Raw genomic sequence first — 27,223 nt, forward strand, 5'->3', positions numbered from 1 at the left:
GGTATGACTCCCCTCTGAGTACCAGTGATAACTAGCGCTAGACTTTGTGGTAGACTTGCTCTCATCTTTTCCCTAGATATTTGCAAGGAACACCCTCCTCCATGAACATGCGATGAGTTTAGGATCTCTAGTCCTAGTTGGACCACACATCTGAGGCTCTGGATCATTAAAAAAGCAATTTTTTAGAAAGCACCCCCCCCCCCGCGCCTTTTTTTCCCTTCTCAGAACTGTCAGGATCAAATTCAGGTCAGTAACTGAAGCAGGAATGATGTTTTTGAAATACAGACTTCCCAAATTACTGGGGTATTTGCTGTTTAACCAGAGTCATTGAGAAAAGAAGATCAACATCTGCAGGGGTGGCCAGGGAACGTGATTTGTTCAGCAGCAGGAGGCTAGACAAGAGCCCCCAGTGGGCTCTTTCTGAGGCACTCTGGGACCAGCATGGCCCAAGAGCCAGAGGCCCAGCTCTGCCCCAGTCACATTTATGACCTCAGACAGACCAGCTCACTTCTCTGGGTCTGGGTCTTTGACTTGCTATTTCCTTGCAGACTGGACAGTTGATTTGCTTGCCCGGCACTCATTCCCCCGTTCTAGTAATGACACCTCAATCTTCTTTGGTACTTGGTCATATCATTGACAAGAACAAAAATCATGGAGCTCATACTTTGGTGGGAAGAGGGCTGAAGTGCAAACAATAAGCAATGTATCCTGATAAGGAAGTTTTATAATGTGATAGAGTGATAGGCATCTATCAAGATAGTTGCCAAAAAAAGGGAAGAGGAACACTTAACATTTATGCTGATATGCAGTAGGTGCTCAGTATGTATTTGTTGCTTGAATGATTAAAATTTAACAAGGGAACACATTAGGGGACTTTCACATTACTTGAAACTCCCCAAGCCTTCCTTCACCACCACCACCACCACCCCACTGGTGGTAATGGGCTAAATGGGTAATGGTTTGGGCTGAAATACTACAATGAACAACGGTTTTCATTTATTAAGTCCCCACTATGTGCCAGGCACTGGGATGAGTGCTGGGCACATACAGAAGACAGATACACTCAGTTTCTTCTCTCAAGGGGTGCACAAGAGAAAGACAGATCAGGAATCATATACCGCTCAGCCCAGCATGATGTTTGTAGCACAGAAATAAGGCTTCTAGCACAGCAAGAGACACCCGGATGACAGACACCATCCTGGAAGGGATGCTAGAAGGAAGACATTTCAGAGATGGACTTGGGCTGAGGGTAGAGAGAGAAGATGGGAAGAAAGAATGAAACTCAGACTGTACCAAAGGCTGGGTCAGGAGAAGGTACTCAGACTGTACTCTGATTCCCTCCCTTTTCCCATCTGGGTTGAGGGTAGAGAGAGAAAATGGGAAGAAAGAATGAAACTCAGACTGCACCAAAGGCTGGGTCAGGAGAGGGTACTCAGAATGTACTCTGACTCCCTCCCTTTTCCCAACTGGGCTGACCTGACTCTGTCAGTCCCCTTGTGCATTCTCTGATACCAGACCAGATTCTCTTTCAGGAGACCAAGTAGATGGGGGTCTTTCACTCTTTTGAATTTCAAGGTAAAAAAGAGTCATAGCTCTCTTTGGTTACCTGTTCCAACATCATTCAGTGTTACCATTTGTAACTTCCCATAAGCTCCTGTGGCTTCCCTCATAGCTCAGTCGGTAAAAATCTGTCCACAATGCAGGAAACCTGGGTTCAATGCCTCAGCTGGGCAGATCCCTGGAGAAGGAAATGGCAACCCACTACAGTATTCTGGCCTGGAGAATCCCATGAACAGAGGAGCCTGGTGGGCTACAGTCCATGGGGTCGCAAGAGTTGGACACGACTTAGCGACTAAACCACCACCACATCAGTCTTGGTTTCTTTCTTTTTTTAAATTTGGCTGTCCCAAATCTTAGTTGTCACGTGCAGGATCTTTCTTGTGACATGCAGGCTCTCAGTTGTGGCATGGGGGATCTAACTCCCTGACCAGGGATCAAACCCAAGCCCTCTCCATTGAGAACACAGAGTCTTACCCACTGGCCCACCAGGGAAGTCCCAAACCAGTCTTGGTTTCTGTGAAAAGTCAAACCTTGCTGTCCATGCCCACCACCAGTTACACCTGGAAAGGAGACCATGCATATCAGTCTTTTGTCCTCAATATCTCACCTTCTCTACTTCAAACTGCTGTCGATTCAGTCCTCCCAGAACCAAGCATCACGCCTTTCTCTTTGAGGTCACTCCTCCAGGAGAGAGAGGATAGCTCAGAGCTGGACAAAATCCAGAGGGCTCCCTTCCCAGTCCCAAACTCCATCTGCTTGACATCCCACGTGCCAGGTTTCCGTACTCAGATGCAAGTTTGCTGTGCCCTGCTAAGTCGATTCAGTCATGTACAAATCTTTGCGACCCTATCGACCATCACCTTTCAAGCTCCTCTGGAAGGAGGAATTCTCCAGGCAAGAATACTGGAGTGGGTTGCCATGCCCTCCTGCAGGGGATCTTCCTGACACAGGGACAGAACCCTCCTCTCCTGCACTGACAGGCAGATTCTTTACCACTGAGCCACGTGGGCAGCCTCAGATGCAAGTTTACCAGCAAATATATTCATTTCCCTCTTATTGGTGGAAAGGACTTTTGATAATCTCAAGGACTGATTGCTTTCTTTCCAGCCAAAACAGCAGAGACATTTCCATTGCAACTAAGTAATCCTGAAATTCCTCCAGAAGCGAAATTTGATTGAGCTAATATAGACCTTTCTAAGGCACAGCTTCCAAAGATATCTTTTAGCCTCAGGCAAAGTCCTGATGAGTATAATATTAGTCAAAGCCCTTCCTTTAGCTCACCACCCTCACACTCCCCGGAGAGACTGACGGAGGATGGGGAGAATCACTGAACTGCTACAGCTGATACATGCTCCAGACGTCCAGAACACACGACCCCACCACCTCACCTGGATGAGCCATACAACCTCAGGATCCATGTCTGATTTTATCAAGATTCTTCTGGCCATATTACAGTGTTAAGAGCCTGTGCCATGGCAATAGACAAGCCAGGTTAAAGTCCTGTGGCACCTAAGTACCAGCCGCATGACCACAGGCAAGTTACTTAGCTTCTCTAAGCCTATAAAAATGGAAGTAATAGTATCAGTACTGCTTACTTCAGGGGATTGGATTAAGTGAGATAATGCAGGTTGATCACTCCAGATGCTGCTGCTGCTGCTAAGTCACTTCAGTCATGTCCAACTCTGTGCGACCCCATAGACGGCAGCCCACCAGGCTCCTCCGTCCCTGGAATTCTCCAGACAAGGACACTGGAGTGGGTTGCTATTTCCTTCTCCAGTGCATGAAAGTGAAAAGGGAAAGTGAAGTCGCTCAGTCGTGTCCGACTCTTAGCGACCCCACGGACAGCAGCCTACCAGGCTCCTCCATCCATGGGATTTTCCAGACAAGGGTACTGGAGTGGGGTGCCATTGCCTTCTCCCTCACTCCAGATGGAGTGGGCACAAAGAGAAGATTCAGTAAATGACAGGTCTTATTATTGCTTTGGCCTCTAAAAACCTCACCATCAATTCTTTCTGATTCATCAGAAAAGCTCTTTGCTTGGAAAACCATATTTATAAAAACATGCATAAAGTGTCATGAGTGATCATAAGGAAACTGACAGGAAAAGGCCAGCGGTGATGGGACTCTCTGAGAGACCTTCCCCAGGGAAAGGGGGTCTTAGGCAGTCACAGAAGCTCCAAAGCTGGGAACCGTAACTGCTCAGAGGTCTTTGCAACCCGGCCCTGGGGTGTGGGCAGAAGTGGAAACTATAAGGGGAGGAGGAACTCAATGGGACCAGAGAGGACCCTGAAGAAAGATGGGAGGGAGCCCGAAAGTCAACCTCTACCCATGAGTTTCACCTTCCCATTCATTCCTTCCTTCATTCACCCATCCGCTATCAGATATGATTTGAACTCCCTCCTAAATGCCACATTCTGAGAACATAGCAGTAAACAAGACACCCCATGATTCCTGTTCAGGAGCTCACATTCTACTAGTCTATCTGAGGTTTGACTTTTTAAATTTTTATTTATTTTTAATTAAAGGATAATTGCTTTGCAATATTGTGTTGGTTTCTGCTATATAGCAACATGAATCAGACATAGGCATACTTAAGTCCCCTCCCTCTTGAATCTCCCTCCCACCCCATCCCAACCCTCTAGATAGTCACAGAGACCCAGGTTTGAGCTCCCTTATGAGGTTTGACTTTTAAAAGTCAACTCTTAAGAGTTGCATTTTTCACAATCATCCATGCCAGATGATGAACAAACACAAACAAACAAAATCATTGTTTGGTTTCTTTTAGTGTTCCCAATGTAGTCTAATTTCTCACACCTTAAACAAAAGGGTTTCCCAGGTGACGCCAATGCAGGAGATACAGAGATGAGGGTTTGACCCCTGGGTCAGGAGATCCCCTGGAGGAGGGCATGGCAACCCACTCTAGTATTCTTGCCTGGAGAATCCCATGGACAGAGGAGCCTGGTGGGCTATGGTTCATGGGGTTGCAAAGTGTCATACACAACTGAAGAGACTTCATGCATGCACAAGGTTAACAAAAAGGAAACACAATACAAGAAGCATGAGATCAGTCCCACCTTAGAAGTCCTTCTCTTGTCCTTCAGAGTCAGCAAGTTTCCAGCACTTCCTGTTGTACTGTCACAGGCCTGGGCTCTAGGGCTGTCTGATCAGCAGGAATTGATAAGAGGCCAGATGGGGAGACTTTATGGGGGCCCCTTGCTGCTGCACAAGGGGGCAAGAAAGAGTAGCAGGTTCCCTGGCTCCATCCTCTAAATGGGGTGAGGGTAGGGGTGGCTCGGGTGGTCTGCCCACCGCCTTGGTGGTGCTGTGCAAGGATCACGTGCAGTACCCTGCTTTTGTTCCTGACACCTGAGAAATGGCAGTTGGGTTTGGACCGTTTTGTATCTTGTCGTCATAATTTGCCCCAGCTGCACACAGTTATTATTTTTAATCTCTTACAGAAGTCCAGGGTCCCAGGTCCCAACCTATCTCGGTACAACTTGAGACAGTGGTCTTTAGTACTTGGTTTACTCCCTAGGCGCCCCCTTTCTGGCTCCCGCCCACCCTGGAAGGGCCCAGAGGGAAAAGAGGCTGGCTTACGCCCAGACAACAATCCAGCCCCAACCACTGTCAAGACTGATGTCTCAGGGGTATTCTCCCTCTTGAATCCCCATAAAGGGAGTCTCGGTTTCTTTCTTCACATCTCCCTGCCTGACTTGTTAGTAAATTAAAAGGTGTGCATGCTAAGTTGCTTCAGTCATGTCTGACTCTTTGCAACCTATGGATTGTACCCACCAGGCTCCTCTGTCCATGGGATTCTCCAGGCAAAAATACAGGAATGGGTTGCCATGCACTTCTCCAGGGGATCTTCTTGACCCAGGGATCAAACCCACATCTCATATGTCTCTGCATTGGCAGGCAGGTTCTTGACCACCAGCACCACCTGGGAAGCCTAAATTAAAAGGAATCATATTTAAATTAAAATCCCCTTTGTAACTGCTAGATAAGATGTTGATCATGACCTCTTGGATCCAGTGTGGAGCTCTAAGCCTGAGGAGGTCCAGTGTAGGACCAAAGGTCTCTAAAGTCCTAGCCATGGCCAACTGCTCCTTCGAAGCTTCTTGGGGCAGGATTCTTGGGACATTTGTTTCATATTTTGACATGGCCTCAACCAAGATCGGCGGTAAAGAATCTGCCTGCAATGCAACAGACCCTGGTTCAATCCCTGGGTCGGGAAGATCTCCTGAAGGAGGGGTTGGCAACCCGCTCCAGCATTCTTGCCTGGAAAATCCCATGGACAGAGAAGCGTGGCTGGCTATAGTTCACGGAGTCACAAAGAGTTGGATACACTCAAGCAACTGGCACGCATGCACAACCAGGATCACAAGCCCCCAAGGTCACAAAGAACCTGTGATCTTAGTCATGACAATGAAAACTATCTTTCCTGAAACACAGGGCCTCCATTTCTGCCTTCTTGATACTTGGGAGTTTTGTTTGTTTATCAAAAACCCTTCCAAGGGGAACTTGGGTCCATATCAGGGGTAAAGAATGGATATCCTGCCAAATCCAGAAATACTTGCACTCCTTCCTTGGTTTACTTTATTCTCACTCCTGTTTCTGTACTCATTTTGGTTCTGAGAGGGACTTTTTTTTGGGGGGGGGGTGTATTCAGGAACTGGTCCACTGGCCTGGTAGAAATAAACCCAGCAGATGTATATGCCAGCGCCTCACCATTGGGCCCACCTGACTAGCAGCAGACCAGGTAGGGACATCCTGTGGTCCCTGGGGTGCCATGCTGGTCCCACTGGCTTTGCAGACCTACCCTGATGCCCGCACATCTCAACTGCTGGATCACAAGCCCAAGAGTCTCGGTGAGTACCCTGAATAAAGACCCCTGAAACAACTCTGAGAATGGTTAAGTATATCTTTTTTCTGAATGACTATTTTAAATTTGACTTATCAGATGTAATTCTGCTCTTACCCATAAGTACCAGCTTACCTGACCAAATCACCTGGCTCAGAGTATCAAGTTTTCGAAGGAACTGGCTGGCTTCCTCCCACCATCCTCTCCTACTTCAGACATTTCAACACAGTGGCCTTTGTTCTCCCTTCTTAGGGCTTCTGTGTGTCCACAGGGGGCCAGATGTTTTCTAGGCTTTCCGTGGTAAATGTTAGATTACTTTCTTTCCCCAGTAATGGAAAAATTTTTCTTCTGACAATGTAATGGTGCCTGGAAATAACAATAAGGAGGGGGAGGAGGGGAAAAGATAGAGGAAGAGAGGGAGGAGGGGAGATTGGAGGAGGAAGAAGAAGATGGGGGAAGGAGGCAGATGAAGAGGGCTTTGCGTGAATTTTTAAAAACTTTTTGTTGTGAGATAATTATAGATAAACACACAATTACAAGCAATAATGCAGAGATCCCTTACCCTTCTCACCCAGCGAATAGTGACACCTTACACAACTATGGTGCAATATCACAACCAGGAAATTGACAGTGAAAATAGTACAATTCATAAGCCGTATTCAAAATTTCACCAGTTTTACATGCACATGTATGTGTATGTGTATTGTGTGTGTGTTGAGTTCGTTTCAGTTTTATCACATGTGTAATTCATGTGACCATCACTGCTGTCAAGGTACAGAGCAGTTTCCTTGTGATGCCTTTTTATAACCACCTCCACCCTACCCTCCACCTCTGACAACCACTGGTCTGGTCTCTATCTCTATAAATTTGTCATCCCTCAAATGTAGCATAAGTGTGATCATTTGAGCTTGGCTTGTTTCTACTCAACAGCATTTTCTGGAGATTCTTCACATTTTTAATGTGCATCTCTAGTTCCTTCCTTTTTTTTTTTTTTTTTATTGCTGAGTGTTTCACAGTATCCAGATACCAGTTTATTTGACATTCACCTGTTGAAGGACATCCGGACTGTTTCCAGATTTTAGCTACTACAAATAAAATTGCTATGAACATTAAGCTAAAGGGTTTTGTGTGAACATATGTTTTCATTTCTTTGGAACAGATGCCCAACGTAATTTTGCTAAGTTGTATAGTCATTGTATGCTTAATTTTATAAGAAACTTCTAGAATGGCTGTACCATTTTCCATTCCCACCAGCAACATTATCAGTGACCTTCATTTGCATTTGGTGATGTCATTATTTTTTTTAAACTTTATAGACAATCTCATAGGTGTGTAGTGATATCTCATTGTGATTTCAATTTGTATTACCTTAATGACTGGTGCTGGAGAAGGCAATGGCAACCCACTCCAGTACTCTTGCCTGGCAAATCCCATGGATGGAGGAGTCTGGTAGGCTGCAGTCCATGGGGTCACGAAGAGTCGGACACGACTGAGCAACTTCACTTTCACTTTTCACTTTCATGCACCGGAGAAGGAAATGGCAACCCACTCCAGTGTTCTTGCCTGGAGAATCCCAGGGATGGGGAAGCCTGGTGGGCTGCCATCTATGGGGTCACACAGAGTTGGACACGACTGAAGTGACTTAGCAGCAGCAGCAGCAATGACTGGTGCTAACATCTTTTCTTGCCCTTATTGTCATCTGTATATCCTCTTCATTGAAATGTTTGTTCATGTCTTATTTCTGTTTTCTAATTGGATAGCTTTTTTTTTTTTTTACTGTTGAGTTTGGAAAATTCTGTACATATTCTAAAAAGTTAGCACTTTGTCAAATATGTGGTTTGCAAATATTTTGTCTTCATCTGCATCTTGACTTGTCATCCTCACCACAGGATCTTTCACACAGGGGAAGCATTTAATTTTGAATAAGTTCAATTTTTCCATTTTTCCTTTTGTGGATTCTACCTTTGGTGTTTAGCCTAAGAACTTTTTGCCTAACCCTAGGTTCAGAAGATTTTCATCTATTTTCTTTTTTTTTAACTAAAAGTTTCATAGTTTTACATTTTACAGTTAAGTCAATGTGTTACTGACCTGGGTTCTTGAACACTTTAATCAAATGAAATTAATGAGGCCAGGTGAGGAATTCAGGCAAGGCTTTATTGAGACTCTTCCTATAGCACCAAGGAGTGAAAACAAGTAACCGTTTCCCTTGCTTGCTCTTGAGGGTAGGGGTGAATCCACGGGTTGGGCCAGAAGGTGGCTCAGGTGGTCTGCCTGCCCCCTTGGTGGTGCTCTGTGCGGGGATCACACATAATACTCTGCTTTCCCTCTCCACACCTTAGAAGGAGTATTTGGGCTTTTGGGCTTTTTGTATCTTTTGTTCATAATTTGCACCAACTACAGCATGTTTGCAGCTATTTTTAGTCCCTTTCTTTGTATTTTGTTGCTTTAGGAGATGTTTCTCTAAGTGTAAACACTGCAGGGAAGAGTCCCAGGTGCCTGCCCATCTCCAGTGATCCATTTTGAATTAACTTTTGAATAATGTGAGATTAGGTTAGTTCATTCTTTGCCTATGGGTGTTCATTTTGGCATATATTTAAAGATTAATCCTTATAGCAACCTTCTGAAATGAGTATAATAAATATATATAATTATATAATATATATAAACATAATAATATAAAATGAGTATATATTGTCATCCCATTTCACAGATGGAGGAAACTAGAGAGATTTGGTAATGTGACCAGTGCCCAACTGCTGATAGGAGGTAGGAAAAAGTTATGGTTTGAATGCAGGTCTTCCCACCTCATGGGCGTCCCAGGTGGCGCTAGTGGTAAAGAACCACCTGCAGGAGACATAGGAGACGAGGGTTCCATCCCTGTATTGGGAAGATCCCCTAGATGAGGGCATGGCAACCCACTCCAGTATACTTTCAGTACACTCCAGTATACCCACTCCAGAACACTCCAGTATTCTTTCCTGGAGGATCCCACGGACAGAGAAGCCTGGTGGGCTACAGTCCATAAGGTCGCAGAGAATTGGACATGACCGAAGTGACTTCTATGCACACGCTTTCTGACTCATGTGCTCTTACATTTAAGCCCTGTTTCCACTCCCTCATTCCACCCCTTCTTTCTGGGAGAATCTTTTTTCTGAGCAGACATCCCAGTTTCCTGAACACATTCCTTCATCTTGACCAACCCTGCCCTCACCTCAGGTCACGGGCTACCAAAGGTTGGAGCCTGCCTGAACTGGTCCAGGTGTCCTTCTGTGACACGTTGCAGGGTGCAGAATGGGGACCGACTGGGGAACTTCCCTGTATGCAAAGAGCTTGTCACTCCAGTCTGGGGAAAGGTTCACACTGGATTTCAGCATCTTCCAGAGTATTGCAGAACTGCACCTCCAACTCACTTCACTGGTCTGGGGATGGCAGCCCCCCACTCCCCCAGAACAATCACACACACACACACACACACATACTCATTTAATAATTCTGAGTCCAGAAAATTTTCATCCCTGATCTTCTAAAATAAAATATACTGATAGAGTCAATAGGAAGAACTGAAAGCATCTTGGAGCAAAATTCCTATGGTTAGAACGTGCTTCTTGCTCTTCCTGGTGGGACTGGACCACGGTCAGACTATTGTACCTTCATTTCCATTCATCATACCCATTTCCTTTCATGGGCCGAGGGCAGTGAAGGTGGAGCTTTTCTCTCCAGTCTCTGCTCTCTACCCACTGGCTGTGGACCTCCCAGGCAGGCAGGACCTAGGAGCTTCTGCACTCAGACCACTGGGGAAAAAAATCAGCAATCTCTACACTGACTTTGGGTTTTCCCAAATCCCTAAGCATCAGCCCACCTATTAATGACAGGTCCAGGAACTCTGTGCCACTGTGACTTTGCATTCAACAAGGGCCCCTCCCCTTACTTCTCTCAGCGTTTTTCCAAAGACTACTAGGCTTTTGTCCTCACTCACTTTACAGAGATAAAGGAAGCCCAACTGCAAGAACATATCTGTTTTGTAAAAAGTGAAAGTGACAGTCACATCTGACTCTTTGCAACCCCATGGACTGTAGCCCGCCAGGCTTCTCCGTCCATGGAATTCTCCAGGCAAGAATACTGGAGTGGGCTGCCATTCCCTTCTCTAGGGGATCTTCCCGACCCAGGGGTCAAACCTGCATCTCCCACATTGAGGGCAGATTCTATACCACTGAACCCCCAGGGACTAGGTATACATGCGTATCTATTTTGCCAGATTCTTCAGAAGTAGGGGTGCCTGATCCCTCAGCTTGGCTGTTTCAACAGATAGGTCAACAGTAACACATCCTGGGTCCTTCCTGTCCTTCCACCCATGCTGTAAAGAACAGCAGATGAGTTTAATTCAGGACCCTGGCAGTCTGTCTTGAGCCCTGGATGTCTTCTCCTGCAGGGACGAAGCTCCAGCATTCCTATGACGGTTGCTGCAGAGGGCCAGTGGCAGCTTCTGGTTTCTTGCTCTCCCTGGAAAGCCACTTCAAGTGTTACTGATCCAAGGAGAAGTTCCTTAACTGATTCAGGCCATTTGACCCTGGCATTTCCTCCAGTGGTCCAGACAGATCATGTTGAAGGTCAGAGAGTCATCCTTCCTTAGGCCCAGTGGGCCACTTTCCCAACCTCCATGCTCACTCACCCAGCAGAAGGTGAGAAACATCTCCTTGGTCTCCTGATAGTCATGTCCTCCGTCATCATCGGGCTTCCCTGGGGGAGGGTCTGAGACTTGTCAGGAGCAGGCACGGCTGCTCCAGGGACAGTAAGTTTCATCGTGTTGTCTCACTCCTGCCAAAGCAAGCCAGGGCCTCCCTCTACATTGTAATTAGGGGACATCTCCTGTTCTAGAAGCAGTTTCCATCACCTCCACCCTCTTCCAGGGAGCATAGCCCCATTCCCCCTTTTCTGCCATATCCTTTAAAGGCTCCATTATGCCCAGCCCTTTCCACAGGGACCAAACAGACCCAGGATTGAATCTCAGCTCCCACTTACTAGCTATGTGGTCATTGGCTACTTACTGTCTTTAAGCCTAGTCTTCTCATCCCTCACAAAAACAGAGATATTAAACCTCATAATGCTGTTGTGGCTTTAAACAAGATCATATCTATAAAGTATGCACAGTAGGTAAAAGAGCTACTGATCCTGGGACAAAGTTAAGGCTCAATAGTGGCACAGTCTCCAGGCCAACTTTCAGTTCTCCACTCTGCCCACCAGAATTTATCCTGGGTGGGAGGGGCAGGTCAATTGTTATGGAAGAGCAAGTGCCCCAGCCCCAGCCTGGAATCCCTACTCACCTATCATGCCCATGCTGTTCCCCAGGAGTCTGATAGGAGTCAAAGATGGACTCAAAGGCAAGGCATGTCCTCCTGTGGTAGGTGGGCTCCTCAAACTTGAGGACGGTCACTCTGGGAGGTTCCCTGCAGATGCTGGCTCACCTGCCCGGTTGCAGGTGAGAAGTGACCTACCCCTCACTGCCCTGTGACTGCTCCTTTAGCACTGCCTGCGCTGGAATGGCCCTGGGAGAGCCACCTGTTTACGCACTTATAATTTTCCCTGCTCTCAGGGTCTCTCAGGTGAGAGGGCAAGTCCATGGACCGAAGACCTAGAGGCACTCCCCACCCCTACTCCAGACTCAGCACCAGGTATCCTGTCTCCTCACTTTATCCTCAGAAGGACCAAGGGACCTCCCACAGTGGATGCAGGGAAAGAGGATGGGAGTAGGGAGTTAGGAGAAAGGAAGGGGAGTCCACCTGGATGTGCTTCCCTGGGCCACCCCCGGCCCTGCCCTTGGCTGACTCCCCCTCAGGATGGCTTCCCCTCCCTCCAGCAGCCACGTTGGCCTCTGCAGGTGGATTTGCTCCCCTTCCTGCCCCAAGTCTCTGCCCTGAGCCCTTGACCTGGTTCCTCCACAGCCCCACACTGCTCTGCGGTCCTCGGCTCCCAGGTTGCCCCTCCTCCCAGGAGACGGGACCCCAGTATGCTCCACATGCTCCCTGAGCCTCACCTCTGACCCCCACCCCCACCCCAGCAACAAGGCACCCCAGGAATTGGACCAAAGAGTTCACCTCCCCGGTGATCAACCCCAGCCCTGGGGCTCATCCCTCTGAGGTTGGAGCCAAAAGTCATGCGATGCTCGGTGACCTAGGGGGAAGTGCCTTATCCCCTCTGGTGTGGCCCCAGAGCAGCCAGTGCAGGCTGCAGGGGGCTTGGAAGGTGGAGGCTGTCGGCCTACTGGCCTGAGAACCTGCCCAGCCCACTCATCTGCCGGCCCTCACAGTGGCACTGCCAGCTGCCCAAGCCTGGCATGCTACAGTCTGTGTCGTTTTTTGTCTCTGGCTCCTCCCAAGTCCCATGATACATGCTGTGGCCTCTCCCTGGCAGGCCTCCTGTCCCCTGGTGCTTCCTCTCCCGCAATGCTTCCACCCATCTCTGCCTTCCCGCTGAAATGCATCTCCAGTCCCATTCCTACCAGATTGGCCAGGACTTGGCCGTGCCCTGGCCCCTAGTGCAGCCACGGAGGAGGCACTTTGGGATGTGAAGTCTGAGATGGTCACCATGTCCTCCTCCCAAGCCTCCTGGGATGTCAACTGGAGGTCCTTGGGGGTGCGGCGGACAGTGTGGCATCTTTTCTGGACATTCTCCATGGTCACTACGCAAGCTCCCAAGACACAGCCTCCCATCCCACACAGCCAAGTCCCTTCCTAGTTCCCAGACCCCTTCCTGCTTAACAAATAAGGGCAAAGTGAGACAGTCCCAGACTCACCCGTCTTCCTCCTTCAACATCCTGGCTTGGGAGTAGAGTCAGATCATTCTAGAATCTGTCCAGATCATTTACAGCCTTTGAAGCAAAGAGCAAAGGGAAACAGATGGCATTGATAAGACAACTCTTATCAATGAGACGTTGACAGTAACTCCCATCCCAATTCCCTTCCCAATCCCAAAGGACTAAGAGATTTATTTACAGTAATTAGCGCCTGCCACCTGTGGAGTGCTCCCCTGGGAGTTTTATGAGTATGACTTCACTGGATCCTCCTTCCATCTTTTCATTCATTTGTCCTCTTGATGAATGTTTATTGCTCATCTATTATGTGCCAGGTGCTGTGCTGGACCCTAAGATATAATGAATATAATGATGAATGCACCAGATATGCTTCCATGGTGACTCAGTGATACAGACTCCATCTGCCAAAGCAGGAGTGGCAGGAGACTTACATGAAAACCTAACAATGCTTTATAATTTTGTTTTTGCTTATACATTTGTTATAACGCTTATAACAAATTGATAAGGAAAATGTCATAGGAACTCTTCTGCTCTTTGCGTGGGTCGATATCCTAGGGTTTGTACCCAGATACCTTTAAAAAACAAACTACCAAATCCATTTGAGCAGTCCAGCTTATACTGAACTCACGAAAAATTAAAGCAAGGTAGGGTTTCATTGCTGGAGGAGGGCATGGCAACCCACTCCAGTATTCTTGCCTGGAGAATCCCATGGACAGAGGAGTCCATGGGCTACAGTCTACAGGGTCACAAAGAGTCAGACACGACTGAGAGACTAAACACACAGCACACACATACTTGATTAACAGTGTTGTGGTAGTTTCATGTGTACGGCAAAGTGACTCACTTGTGCATGTACATATAGCTTTTCTTTTTCAAATTCTTTTTCCATTTAAATTATTACAGATGTGAATATTGAGAAGAGTTCCCTGAACTATACAATAGGTCTTCCTTGGTTATCTTTTTTTTTTTTTAAGATTTTTTTGGATGTGGACCATTTAAAAAATCTTTATAGAATTTGTTATAATATTGCCTCTGTTTTATGTTTGGGTATTTTGGTTATCTATTTTAAGTGTGTGTGCGTTGTGTGTGCTAAGTCGCTTCAGTCCTGTCTGACTCTATGCGCCCTTATGGACCGTAGCCCGCAGGCTCCTCTGTCCATGCAAGATTCTCCAGGCAAGAGTACTGGTGTCAGGAGCCATGTGCTCCTCCAAGGGGATCTTCCTGACCCAGGGATCAAACCTGCATCTTTTAGGTCTCTTGTATTGGCAGGAGGGTTCTTAACCACTATCTCCACCTGGGAAGCCCACTATTTTAAATGTAGTAGTGTGTATATGGGGCTTCCCAGGCGGCACTAGTGGTAAAGAACTTGCCTGCCAATGCAGGAGATGTAAGAGACACAGGTTTGATCCCTGGGTTAAGAAGATTCCCTGGAGGAGGGCATAGCAACCCACTCCAGTATTCTTGCCTGGAGAATCCCATGGACAGAGGAGCCTGGCGGGCTACAGTCCATGGGGTCACAAAGAGTTGGACAGGAATGAGCAAACTAGCATGCAAACATGGATATGCAGATGACACCGCCCTTATAGTAGAAAGTGAAGAAGAACTAAAGAGCCTCTTGATGAAAGTGAGAGGAGAGTGAAAAAGTTGGCTTAAAGTTCAACATTCAGAAAACTAAGATCATGGCATCTGGTCCCATCACTTCATGGCAAATAGATGGGGAAACAGTGGAAACAGTGGCTGACTTTATTTTTCTGGGCTCCAAAATCACTGCAGATGGTGATTGCAGGCATGGAATTAAAAGACGCTTACTCCTTGGAAGGAAAGTTATGACCAGCCTAGATAGCATATTAAAAAGCAGAGACATTACTTTGTCAACAAAGGTCCATCTAGTCAAGGCTATGGTTTTTCCAGTAGTCATGTGTGGATATGAGAGTTGGACTATGAAGAAAGCTGAGTGCCGAAGAAATGATGAATTTGAACTGTGGTGTTGGAGAAGACTCTTGAGAGTCCCTTGGACTGCAAGGAGATCCAACCAGTCCATCCTAAAGGAGATTAGTCCTGGGTGTTCATTGGAAGGACTGATAGTGAAGCTGAAACTCCAATACTTTGGCCACCTGATGCGAAGAGCTGACTCATCTGAAAAGACCCTGATGCTGGGAAAGATTGAGGGCAGGAGGAGAAGGGGACGACAGAGGATGAGATAGTTGGATGGCATCACTGACTCTATAGACATGGGTTTGGGTGGACTCCGGGAGTTGGTGATGGACAGGGAGGCCTGGCGTTCTGCGGTTCATGGGGTCGCAAAGAGTCGGACATGACTGAGCGACTGAACTGAACTGATGCACTTTGTATTTGTTAATCCTAAACTCCCAATTAATTCCTCCCCTCTTCCCCCAGATTCTCGCTGTATTTTGAAGGTAGCACTGACGGGATGTGCTGAGGAGCAGGTTGTGGGAAGGAGAGGAAGAGAGGAGTCCAGGAGAATCAAGATCTTTGAAGACTAGAGGGGTGGAACCCATTCACTGAGATGGGGAAGACTGAGCGGGGACTGGGTTTGAAGAGAGAATCGGGAGTTCAGTTTTAGACACTTTAAATGTGAATACCCAGTTAGAGATGCTGAGGTTGCCTGGAGACACTGGGACTGGGTCTAGTGATCAAGTAACAGAACAGGAGCCTGTGAAGGAGGGACCAATTCCACTCCAAGGACAGAAAATTGCCTGTAGGCTATAGTAAATAACTGACCAGTGAGATATTAGGACCGGAAACCAGATGAAAGGGTGGGGGAGGTGAGGAAGAGAGAGAGACGGTAGGTGTAGCAAACACTTTCAAGCAGAGTAGGTGCCAAGAAGAGTTGTGCGTGTCCCTGTTGTTTCCATTTTACAGTTAACAGACTGAGACCCAGAGAGTTTGCTTGTTCAAGGTCATACAGAGATGAAATTGGGATTGGAAAGCAAGGCAATGTGGCCCCAGATCCTGTGTTTTTTCCACTTCCTGATGGATGTCTTCTCAATTCTTATGATCTCAAAAGGACAAGAGGAGACAGATTAAAAAAAATAAATAAATTGCAGAGGTTGGGGGAGGGGCAGGGAGATCTCTTAAATAGTAGAGAAGACAAGAACACCTAAACCTGGACCAGCCAACCTGTCCAGTTGCGGGGATGGGAAGGGGCGGGGGGCGGTTGGGCAGGGGCAGGTGCCTTTTCCTGGAGGTGAGGTGTCTCTGGCTGGCTTCCCAGGGAGGCCCTATGAACACATTTCCACCAGCCTCTGACTGCAATGCCAGCGCAGCTTTGCAAATACTTTGCTTTATTTTTTTAAATGTCATTTCTCCTTAATCTTCATCTCCACTGTCCCCAAACAATCTATAACAATCTGCATATTTGCTGTTCTGTGGGCATGGACAGTGAAAAGAGTGAAAGGTTTTGCAAATGCTTATTCTGTAAGGCTTTCCCTTCAGTCTTGACTTCAATTCAGCAAAGATGCCTTGTGCTATGTGTGGCTGTGTGCTGTGACGAGTACAAAGATGAATAATTATAGTTCATCTCCAAAATGGAATCCCATACAGCCATTACAGAGCTCACCTCGGGAGAATAATGATTCAGAACATGCTCACGCTACCCTGACAGGGAAAAGCAAGTCAAAAACAGCCCACACTATGTGATGGCAAGGGAGAGTGTAGGAGGAAAGAGGGATAGGGAGGGAGAAGAGGAGAGAGGCTCCTTGAAATGTATTGTGAAAGAATATAGTAAATTATTAACAGAGGCCAACTCTAGAAGGTTGGGTTGCTGCTGCGGCTGCTAAGTCACTTCAGTCATGCGACTCTGTGCGACCCCACAGACGGCAGCCCAGCAGGCTTCCCCGTTCCTGGGATTCTCCAGGCAAGAACACTGGAGTGGGTTGCCATTTCCTTCTCCAATGCGTGAAAGTGAAAAGTGAAAGTGAAGTCGCTTAGTCAGTGTCTGACTCTTCACGACCCCATGGACTGCAGCCCACCAGGCTCCTCTGTCCATGGGATTTTCCAGGCAAGAGTACAGGGTGCCGTTGCCTTCTCCAGAAGGTTGGGTTACTGATGATTTAATTGGTGAGGGGAGGGGGGCATGCCGTGCAGCTTGTGGGATCTTAGTTCCCCGATCAAGGATTGAACCTAGGTCCCACAGTGAAAGCGCTGAGTGCTAACCACTGGACCACCAGGGAATTCCCTAATTCTCTAGTCCCTTGATGTTCTACAAGGTATGTGTGTGTGTGTGTATACATACACATATGTATCTATTACTTCCATAATCAAAAAGGCAATAAATGATACTCTTCCATATTTTATTAAAGGATAGTTAATTTACAATGTTGTGTTAATTTTTGCTATATAGCAAAGTGACTCAGTTACATATATATATACATATATGTATATGTATATATATATGCTTTCTCTAAATACTGTTTGCCATTATGGTTTATCATTGGATATTGAATATAGTTGTCTGTGCTACACAGTAGAACCTTATTTTCTATCCATTCTATAGATAAAAGCTTACATCTGCTAACCCAGCCTTACACTCCATCCCTCTATGAACCCCCTTCCCCTTGGAAACCACTGGTCTATTCTCCATGTCCATGATTCTGTTCTGTTTCATCGATAAGTTCATTTGCATTGTATTTTAGGTTCCACATATAAGTGATATCATATGTATTTATCTTTCTCTTTCTGACTTCAGTTAGTAAGATAATCTCTAGTTGCGTCCATGTTGCTGCAAATGGCATTCTCTCATTGTTATGGCTGAGTAGTCTTCCACTGTGTATACATACCACATCTTCTTTATCCACTCATCTGTTGATGGATATTTAGTTTGTTTCCATATATTGCCTATTGTGGATAGTGCTGATATGAATATAGGGTGCATATATCTGAGTTATAGTTTTGTCTGAATATATGCCCAGGAGTGGGATTGCCAGATTGTTCAGCAGTTTTTAGCTTTTTTGAGGAACTTCCATACTGCCTTCCACGGTGGCAGCACCAACTTACATTCCCACCAACAGTGTAGGAGGGTTCTCTTTTTTCCACTTCCTCTCCAGCATTTGCTATTTGTAGACATTTTAATGATGGTCGTTCTGATTGGTGTAAGCTGGTACTTCGATAAATATTTTAAAACACAACAAGGAGGCCTGTTTGGTCCTCCATGGGCTTGTGGTCTCCTGTGGGAGATAGACATATACAGGTAGCCAGAATAAACAGCGGGCTTTTTGTGGCTGCTTCTGTAGAATGGGCTGACTCCTAAATTCACAGACTCCTTCACTTCCTGTTTTGTTGCTGGACCCTCATCTGAGCATCCTTTCATATCTCTCTTTCCTCCTCCACCACCTCACAAGCTCCCAAGGAGGTCTCTGGGTCTGTGCAGCCTGGCATTAAGTCTAGTTTGTGTGTCCTGCTAGTTCCTCTCATAATTAAAGGGTCGCCAGCTTCCATCTTTCACGCCCCCTTCTCCATAGCTCTGATGTGAATTGCCTCATTGAAGAAGCAGCCAAAATGGAGAAGATCAAGTTTCAGCACATCATGTCCATCTGTGGGGTTTGCAGGCAGCCCCTAGGTGTTGTGATGACATTCACGGCCAGTGGCTCCCTGGAGAAGATGCTTTCCACTCACAGCTTCGGCTGGCAGCTCAAGATCTGCACTATCCATGAGACCAGCCTGGCCATGAACTTCCTCCACAGCATTAAACCGCCGCTGCTCCATCTGGACCTCAAGCCAGGCAACATCCTCCTAGACAGCTACACGCATGTCAAGGTGAGGACCCTGTCTGTCCCCTGCCACTCCAGAGTCTCCTCCATATGAGCTGGATTATCTACTGTCTGGTTGGCCTGTCAAAGAGTTCTAAGCAGCTCCCTTCATGGCCAAATACTAAAGGCAGGGATCACACCCAAAACAGATGGATGCATAGTTAAATTTGGGGCATGAAACTGGGTATCAGGATGCCTGCAATAACCCTCTTTGGACCTCAGTCTTCCATTTCCAATGTGAACAGAATCATCTCTATCCCATTCTTTGATTCAAGTAATGATGTGTGTAAGTGAGATGTTTTTAAGAAGGGTCATGATGACCTTTTGTGGTTTTTTTTTTTTGTTTTTTTTTTTTTCAGTTCCTAAGATTTGTTACACTTTCATTCTGCCCTGGAACCTTTGCATATTCTATTTACACTGTCAAGAACAGCATTCCCCTAGTCCCTCCTTGTCTAGCAAAGCTCTCCTCATCTTTCTGCTCTCAGCTTAAATAACACCTCCTCAGGGAAGTTTTCCTTGATCCACCCCCACATGCCTCTGTTATATATCCTCACTGTGTCTGTCTCTTCATATTGCTAACCCCAATTGTAAGTATATAGTCATTTATGAAACTGTTTCATTAATAACTCTACTCCTTATTTGAATAACCACTTAGAAGAGTAATGGGTGTGGGGGGTTCATCTTTCATAGAAGAAATTGGCTTTTTTTTTTTTTTGGCCACGTTGGATCTTCATTGTGGTTTGTGGGCTCTTTGTTGTGGCCCGTGAGGGCTTTCTTTAGCTGTGGCATGTGGGCTTCTCGTTGCAGACCACGGACTCTAGCGCACACAGGCTCAATAGTTGCACCTCGTGAGCTTAGATTCCCCACAGCATATGGGATCTTGGTTCCCCAACCAGAGATTAAGTTCGTGTCCCCTGCATCGGAAGGTGGATTCGCAACCACTAGACCACCAGGGAAGTCCCGGTTTCATCTTTCTTATCTGCTGTCTGATTCTCAGTACCCAGCCTGGTTGGAATTCAGTGAACTGGCAATTGGTATATGAATGAATCAACGGATGGAAGCAGAGTATGGGATAAATATACATGGTGTCAATGCTTCAGGGCCCATGGAAGTGGGATGAACAGAAGCTCACCAAAGGCAGCAACTTTACCCACAGACCCTTCGGGTAATGGCCATACCTACCAAGTACTCATTGTGCACCAGGCGCTATCTAAGTGCTTTTTGTTTATTTCCTCATTTAATGCTCATAATAGCACTACGAGTTAAGTTCTGGTATTATTCCCATTTTATAGATGAGGAAATGGAGGCTCTAAGAAGGTAACTTGTCCGAGGTCATCCTGTCGTCCACGGTAGCTATGGGAGAGAGCCTGTCCTCTCAGTGACTACACAACAGTGGAAATGAGGAAGGCGGGAGGGATGAGGAACTCAGGCAGATTTCTGGAAGCAAGACTCTACTGCCCTCCCACCCCCACCCTGGGCTTCCTTCCAGGTTTCAGACTTTGACCTGTCCAAGAGGATGGAACAGTCGACCCAGATGCAGTGCGTCAAGAGGTCAGCTCTGCAGGGCACCCTCAGCTACATCCCCCTGAAATGTTCCTGGAGAGTAACAAGGATCCAGGGCCCAAATACGACATGTACGGGTGAGCTGGGGGCGGGGCTCCCGGCCACATACCCAGCAAGCAGCTTGCTGTCACCATGCTGCCTGGACCCCAAGGCCCAGAGGGCAGGACAGGGGTGACGTCGGGTCCCGCCCTGCCCATGTGGGAGGAGGAGGGGTGCGGCGGGACTCTGGCCAAAGAGGCTTTGCCTGGGATTTTGTGGTCCACGGGGCCCCTCTGGCTGGATACCCGAGGAAGTCACTCAGGGCGCACTTGTCCTGTCTGCAGCTTCGGGATCGTGATCTGGGATATCCTCACTCAGAAGAAGCTGTACTCAGGTAGCAGGTGACAGTCGTGTCGTCAGATGGGGACCTGGAAGGGACTGTGGGAGGTGAGGGGTTCGTGGGGGCGGGGCAGGTGCAGGTTTATGTTGGGGACCTCACCCTCCTACTTTCCTCCCCCTGCTTTCTAGAGCTCACACGACAGTGAAAGAAAGGGCAAACTTCAGCCCAGACCATGCTTTCTGCCTCTGATATTCTGCTTCAAAATATTCTTTCCTGTCTCTCCCACCCCCGAGCCCTGCCATGGTGTCAGGTAAACAGACTGTCAGGGAACTTGGATAATCTAGCAAAGTTCAAAATCAAAGCCTATAACTAGGCCTGCCAGTCAGTCCGGCTGCCTTTGGACAGGAAAGGCTCACAGTGAGGGGCTATGGCCAGTCTTGGCCTGGGAGGATCTGGAGGCGGTCCAGAGACCCGGCTGCTCAAATCTAAGCCTCCTGCCAATGCAGGAGACATACAAGAAGTGGGGTTGATCCCTGGGCCAGGAAGATCTCCTAGAGGAGGACATGGCAACCCACTCCAATATTCTTGCCTGGAGAATCCCAAGGACAGAGGATCCTTGTGGGCTACAGTCCATAGAGCCTCAAAGAGCCAGACATGACTGAAGCAATGCTTGTGCATGCACACACACACACACACACACACTCCTCCAAGACAGGGTCCCAACTTGCCTGCTTCCTGATGCTCATGTGCGGGTGCCCCTAAGCCCGGGGCTGGGTTTTGGGAGGAGGTACAGGAGACATGGCAGAGGGAAAAACATTTAAAATGGGGAAGAACTGCAGGCCAACCTGTGGCTTCTTTTGCTGTGTGTCTGTTTCTTGGGGATTTCCCTGTAGCTCAGATAGTAAACAATCTGCCTGCAACACAGAAGACCCAGGTTCTATCCCTGGGTTGGGAAGATCCTCTGAAGAAGAAAATGGCAACCCACTCCAGTATTCTTGCCTGGAGAATCCCATGGACAGAGGAGCCTGGTGGGCTACAGTCCATGGGGTTGCAAAGAGTCAGACACAACTGAGCATCTAACACTACACTACTAATGTTTCTTGGAGCAGACATCATAGTGGAGACAGACATGCTGCTTTCGCTGCTCCAGAGTCCGGTGGCCCACCGTGAGAGCGAGGCCTTGGCCGGGAAGGTGTCCTGCGCAGTGTGCTGGCCCGGGGAGGTGCGTACATGCGCGGCGGGGCCTCATCTCGCGGGCACTGAGGATGCACGTGCAAGTGTGCACGCCCCACGAGGCCGCCTGGCTAAGGGGCAGGTGGGGACCAGACTCAGCGCATGCTCTGCTGGCCAAGCCGCACAGCCACTCAGGGATACCTTTTCCTAATTTGCTCGAGGGTGCTCTGAGAGCTGGTGGTGGCCGCGGCCACCCCTGAGAAGGACATGCCCTCCCTGACGTGTGTGGGGTTAAACAGGGCCTGTCCTGCAGAGGGTGCCCATGGCTTGCCCCCGCTTTCCCACCCTGCCCGTCAGCATCATCCCTGCTCCGCTGTCCTTACCCGCCTCACCGGGGAACCAGCCGTGAGCTAGTGCGGGACTCCGGGCTGAACCCACAGGGCTACCACCCTGCCTTCCCTGTGGCCCAGGGGGCAGCCGAGGCCCTGGGCCACTCTTTCTTGGACAGGGCATCCCCAGCTCAGGGCCTTCCCCTAGACACAGCTGGTGGTGGGCATGAGCGAGGAGGGGTCTCCTGGCACAGGGTGGGAGGAAAGTCCTGAGAGGCGAAGGGAGGAGGCGAGGCCGGCATGGGCCAGAACCACCCTGCGCTTATCTGATCCGCCCCCTGTCTTCCGGTTCCCCAGGTCAGTGAGGAGATCTGCCAGGAGCTAACAGACTCTTGAGAGTCCCTTGGACTGCAAGGAGATCCAACCAGTCCATCCTAGAGGAGATCAGTCCTGGGTGTTCATTGGAAGGACTGATGCTGAAGCTGAGATTCCAATACTTTGGCCATCTGATGCGAGGAGCTGACTCATTTGAAAGGACCCTGATGCTAGAAAAGATTGAGGGCAGGAGGAAAAGGGACGACAGAGATGAGATGGTTGGGTGGCATCACCGACTCAATGGACATGAGTTTGAGTAAACTCCGGGAGTTGGTGATGGACAGGGAGGCCTGGTGTGCTGCAGTCCATGGGGTCGCAAAGAGACGGACACGACTGAGCCACTGAACTGAACAGACAGCGGTGAGTCCAGACAGGTCTCAGCTGGAACCTGAGAATGCACAGCAGAGGAGAAAGGGAACTCAAACCAATTTTCTGCCATCCTCCCTGGCCTACCCTCCTCTGCAGGCCTGGAGTCTGTGTTCCCTTTCTGCGCACCCGGCCCTGAGTTCCAGAAATGCCCGTGCCCCTGGGGGGCCTGGCTCTGCTTCCCCTTCAGGACTGTGTTCTTTTGGGGCTGGACTCCTCCCTCCCTGGCCGGGGAAAGGGGAACATCAGTTTTCAATCCTGGTGGCATAATGGAATTTCTTGAGGGAATGAAAGAGTATCCGATGCCTGAGCCACCCTAGAATAATTTATTTACTCAGAATCTCTTGGGGTTTGGTCTGAGCAGTGATTTCCATTTGTTTGTGGGTTGTTTTTTTTTTTTCATTTTGGAAATTGTTGCTTTTAATTTTAATATACCACGGGTAGAGCAGGAGGAAATGGGTCCCTGAGCACCTCCAGAGGAGTTCACATCACGGAGCTCCACCACAAATTTATCTTCAGTTTGCATTTATTTACTTTGTGCCGGGCACTTCTCTGGAAGTTCTTACCTACAAGGTTTGTCTTCCTGATGGTAGCACGAGGTGGGCATTGCTTGTGTCCTCCTTGGGGATCAGGACCCCCAGGCTCAAGGAGGCAGAGAGCAAGTGGTGCTAAGGGGTGGAGTCAGGGTTTACTTCCGGACGGGCCTCTTTCTGCCTCATCCTTACAGGAAGAACTGCCAGACTCAGCTGCTGTCTAGGGCGGTGGAGTCTGAGTAGAGATCTGGGATCTAGGGAAAGGACCTGTACTCACCCCATCCAGGAAATTCTGTTCACTTCCAGGAGGTAGAGGGCTGGCTGAGATGACCCCTGGACAAAGTCAGAGGTCCTTTTCTCAATCTTGTCTTCCTCCCATCAGACTCAGGAGACTATTTGAAGCAGGTTCTGTGACTCTCAGGTGGACAGTGAGAGCCTGGTCCCTAGTGATGAGCAGGAGTGCATCTATGAGAACAAGCTCACCCCCCCTCCACTTCCGGGTAGCCTGGGGCCACCTGGAGCGGGTGAGGCTGCTGCTGGCTCAGGAGGTGGACGTGGACTGCCAGACAGCCTGCGGCTACACGCCCCTCCTCTTCACTGCTCAAGATAAGCAGGCTCCTGGAGCACCGCGCAGATGCCAACCTGGTGGATGAGGACGGCTGGGCCCCCTTGCACTTTGCAGCCCAGAATGGGGACGACCGCTCCGCCCATCTGCTCCTGGACCAGGGGGCCCGCGTGGATGCCCAGGAGCACGAGGGGTGGACCCCACTCCACCTGGTGGCACAGAACAACTCTGAGAATGTGGCCCGGCTTCTGGTCTCCCATCAAGCTGACCCCAACCTGCGGGAGGCTGAGGGCAAGACCCCTCTGCATGTGGCCGCCTACTTTGGCCACGTCAGCCTGGTCAAGCTGCCGACAGCCCAGGGGGCGGAGTTGGATGGTCGGCAGAGAAACCTGAGAACGCCACTGCACCTCGCAGTGGAGGGAGGCAAAGGGAGGGCCATCCAACATCTGTTAAAAAGTGGGGTGGCCCCTGATGCCCTCGACCAGAGCAGCTACAGCCCACTGCCCACCGCTGCTGCCAGGGGCAAGCACCTTATCTGCAAGATGCTGCTCAGGTATGGGGCCAACCTGGAGCTGCCGACCCAACAGGGCTGGACACCCCTGCATCTAGCAGCCTACAAGGGCCACCTGGAGATCATCCACCTGCTGGCTGAGAGCCAGGCCGATGTAGGGGCTCCTGGAGGCATGAACTGGACCGCCCCCCTGCACCTGGCTGCCCGCCACGGGGCAGAGGTGGTGGTGTCCACCCTCCTGAAATGTGGGGCTGACCCCAATGCCGCTGAGCAGTCGGGCTGGACGCCCCTTCACCTGGCGGTCCAGAGGGGGGCCTTCCTGAGCATCATTCACCTCCTGGAGCACCGTGCAGACGTCCATGCCCACAACAAGGTGGGCTGGACACCTGGCCACCCTCAAGGGCAACATGGCCATCCTCAGAGTGCTGGTCAAGGCTGACTCCCAGCTGGACATCTAGGAAGGGGTTAGCTGCACACCCCTGCAGCTGGCCCTCTGGAGCCAGAAGCAGGGCATCATCGCCTTCCCAGAGGGCAGGAAGCCCTCACTGGCCATTCTGGGCGGAGCTGAGCCGGGAGCCCAGACGGAAGTTTAGACCGCCTGGGGTCTCCTTCCCTGTAAGGAACACAGGCTGGTGGAAGTGAGCCTGGGCTCCCGGCAGGGCCCTTTCCCTGTGCTTGCCACTTGCCCCTGTGACCTGGAGAGCAGACAGGAACCTGGTCCCCTGGGTGATGGAGGGGCAGGGAGATGGCACTGAGATTGTAGCCGCGGAAGGGGCCCCTGGCTGGATACCTCCTTTCAGCCCCTCCTCCATGTGTATCTCGAGCAGACTCTCAGCCTGCTTCTCGCTGCTGCTAAGTTGCTTCAGTCATGTCCGACTCTGTGCGACCCCATAGACGGCAGCCCACCAGGCTCCCCCGTCCCTGGGATTCTCCAGGCAAGAATACTGGAGTGGGCTGCCATTTTCTTCTCCAATGCATGAAAGTGAAAAGTGAAAGTGAAGTCGCTCAGTTGTGTCCGACTCTTAGCGACCCCATGGACTGCAGGCTACCAGGCTCCTCTGTCCATGGGATTTTCCAGGCAAGAGGACTGGAGTGGGGTGCCATTGCCTTCTCCGGCTCCTCGCTGCACCCGGGCTCAAGCCCCCACAGAGAGTTCCCTCTTTATTCCCAGATTCCTTCCACCTTTAATCACTTGCCCCTGAACTCACAGGAGCCCTTGCATCCTGGAACGAACTCTGAAGAAGAAGGGAGGCACAGAGAAGAGGGAAGCACTCCCTCCCAGGTCATGTCTGTATGACTGGGACAGGGTCAGGACAGACAGACACATGTGTTTGTGGAAGGACAGGCGCTAAAAGCTCAGAGGAAATGTCCACTTCCGGTTGAGAGCCCTAGCCAGCCCCCTGTTGCTATACTGACCGCCTCCCTGGTGGCCCTGGCCCCAGTGCCCAGGTCTGCTGTATAGTCTCTTGTGGGGGATGGGAGGGTCTGCTCCAGCATCTCGTGAGTGATCCTCCATGGGACGCTGGTCCCTGTCCCCCCAGCCTCACCCTCACTCTGTCCAGTTAAATGACCAAACCTAACTTCAATAAAGTTTCAAATCTAGTTTCAAATCTAACTTCAATAAAGCTGTGTTTCTGAGTAACTCCCAAAAGGTGGACTGAGCTACAGGGCCAGGTTGGATATGAGGGCCAGTAGTGTTAGTACAGGGTGCGTGTGTATGTGTGTGTGCACATGTGTGGTGTGTATGACGTGTACATGTGAGTTCCCACCAGGGAGGAGGCAGGGGGCAGGTGCAGGGAGGGGGTGGTGGTGATGTCACCTGGGGGCGGGGTGGTGTTGTCACATGGGGCGGGGTGGTGATGTCACCTGGGGGAGTGGAGTGGTGATGTCACCTGGGGGGCGGGGTGGTGATGTCACCTGGGGCGGGGTGGTGATGTCACCTGGGGGTGGGGTGGTGATATCACCTGGGGGGTGGTGATGTCACCTGGGGCGGGGTGGTGATATCACCTGGGGGTGGGGCGGTGACATCACTTGGAGGCGGGGTGGTAATGTCACCTGGGGCAGGGTGATGTCACCTGGGGACAGGGTGGTGATGTCACCTGGTGAGGGTGCAGCTCTCTGGGCTCCGTGTGAAGCTCACTGGGCAGGGACTTCCTCCTGGGAAGTGGCTCAAGGAGCTCTGTCCTGCCCTTGTCAGCCGCCCCCGTCAGCAGGGCTGGGGCTGCTCACACTAGCCTTGTGTGACCCAGCCTAGGCTTGCAGCCAGTGGCTTCTGTTTCCTCTCTGGCTCTGCTAGGGCTGGCCCACTGTTGGGAGGGGGTGGGGCAGGACTGTGGGTGAGGGTAGGAGTGCCCTAGGGGTCCTGTCCAGCTCCTTTCTCCCTCTTCATGATGCTGGAGCAGCCCCTCCAACTCAAAAAGTGTTAGTCGCTCAGTTGTGTCTGGCTCTTTGAGACCCCGTGGACCGTAGCCCTCTGTCCATGGGATTTTCCC

At 49.5% G+C, this 27,223-nt stretch overlaps 1 protein-coding gene across 1 annotated transcript in view; it reads left to right on the forward strand.

The window, feature by feature from the left end:
- ANKK1 (ankyrin repeat and kinase domain containing 1) overlaps positions 1-25,324 on the forward strand; it is a 32,602-nt gene extending 7,278 nt beyond the window's left edge. Inside the window, 10 exon segments of the mRNA XM_043914875.1 lie at positions 18,710-19,004; positions 20,487-20,574; positions 20,577-20,637; positions 20,884-20,933; positions 21,989-22,105; positions 24,005-24,075; positions 24,077-24,139; positions 24,141-24,268; positions 24,270-25,124; positions 25,126-25,324. Coding sequence (XP_043770810.1) covers positions 18,710-19,004; positions 20,487-20,574; positions 20,577-20,637; positions 20,884-20,933; positions 21,989-22,105; positions 24,005-24,075; positions 24,077-24,139; positions 24,141-24,268; positions 24,270-25,124; positions 25,126-25,324 — 1,927 coding nt within the window.
- Positions 25,325-27,223: the final 1,899 nt, after the last annotated feature.

This window comes from Cervus elaphus, chromosome 1, assembly GCF_910594005.1.
Source record: "Cervus elaphus chromosome 1, mCerEla1.1, whole genome shotgun sequence".
NCBI lineage: Eukaryota > Metazoa > Chordata > Mammalia > Artiodactyla > Cervidae > Cervus > Cervus elaphus.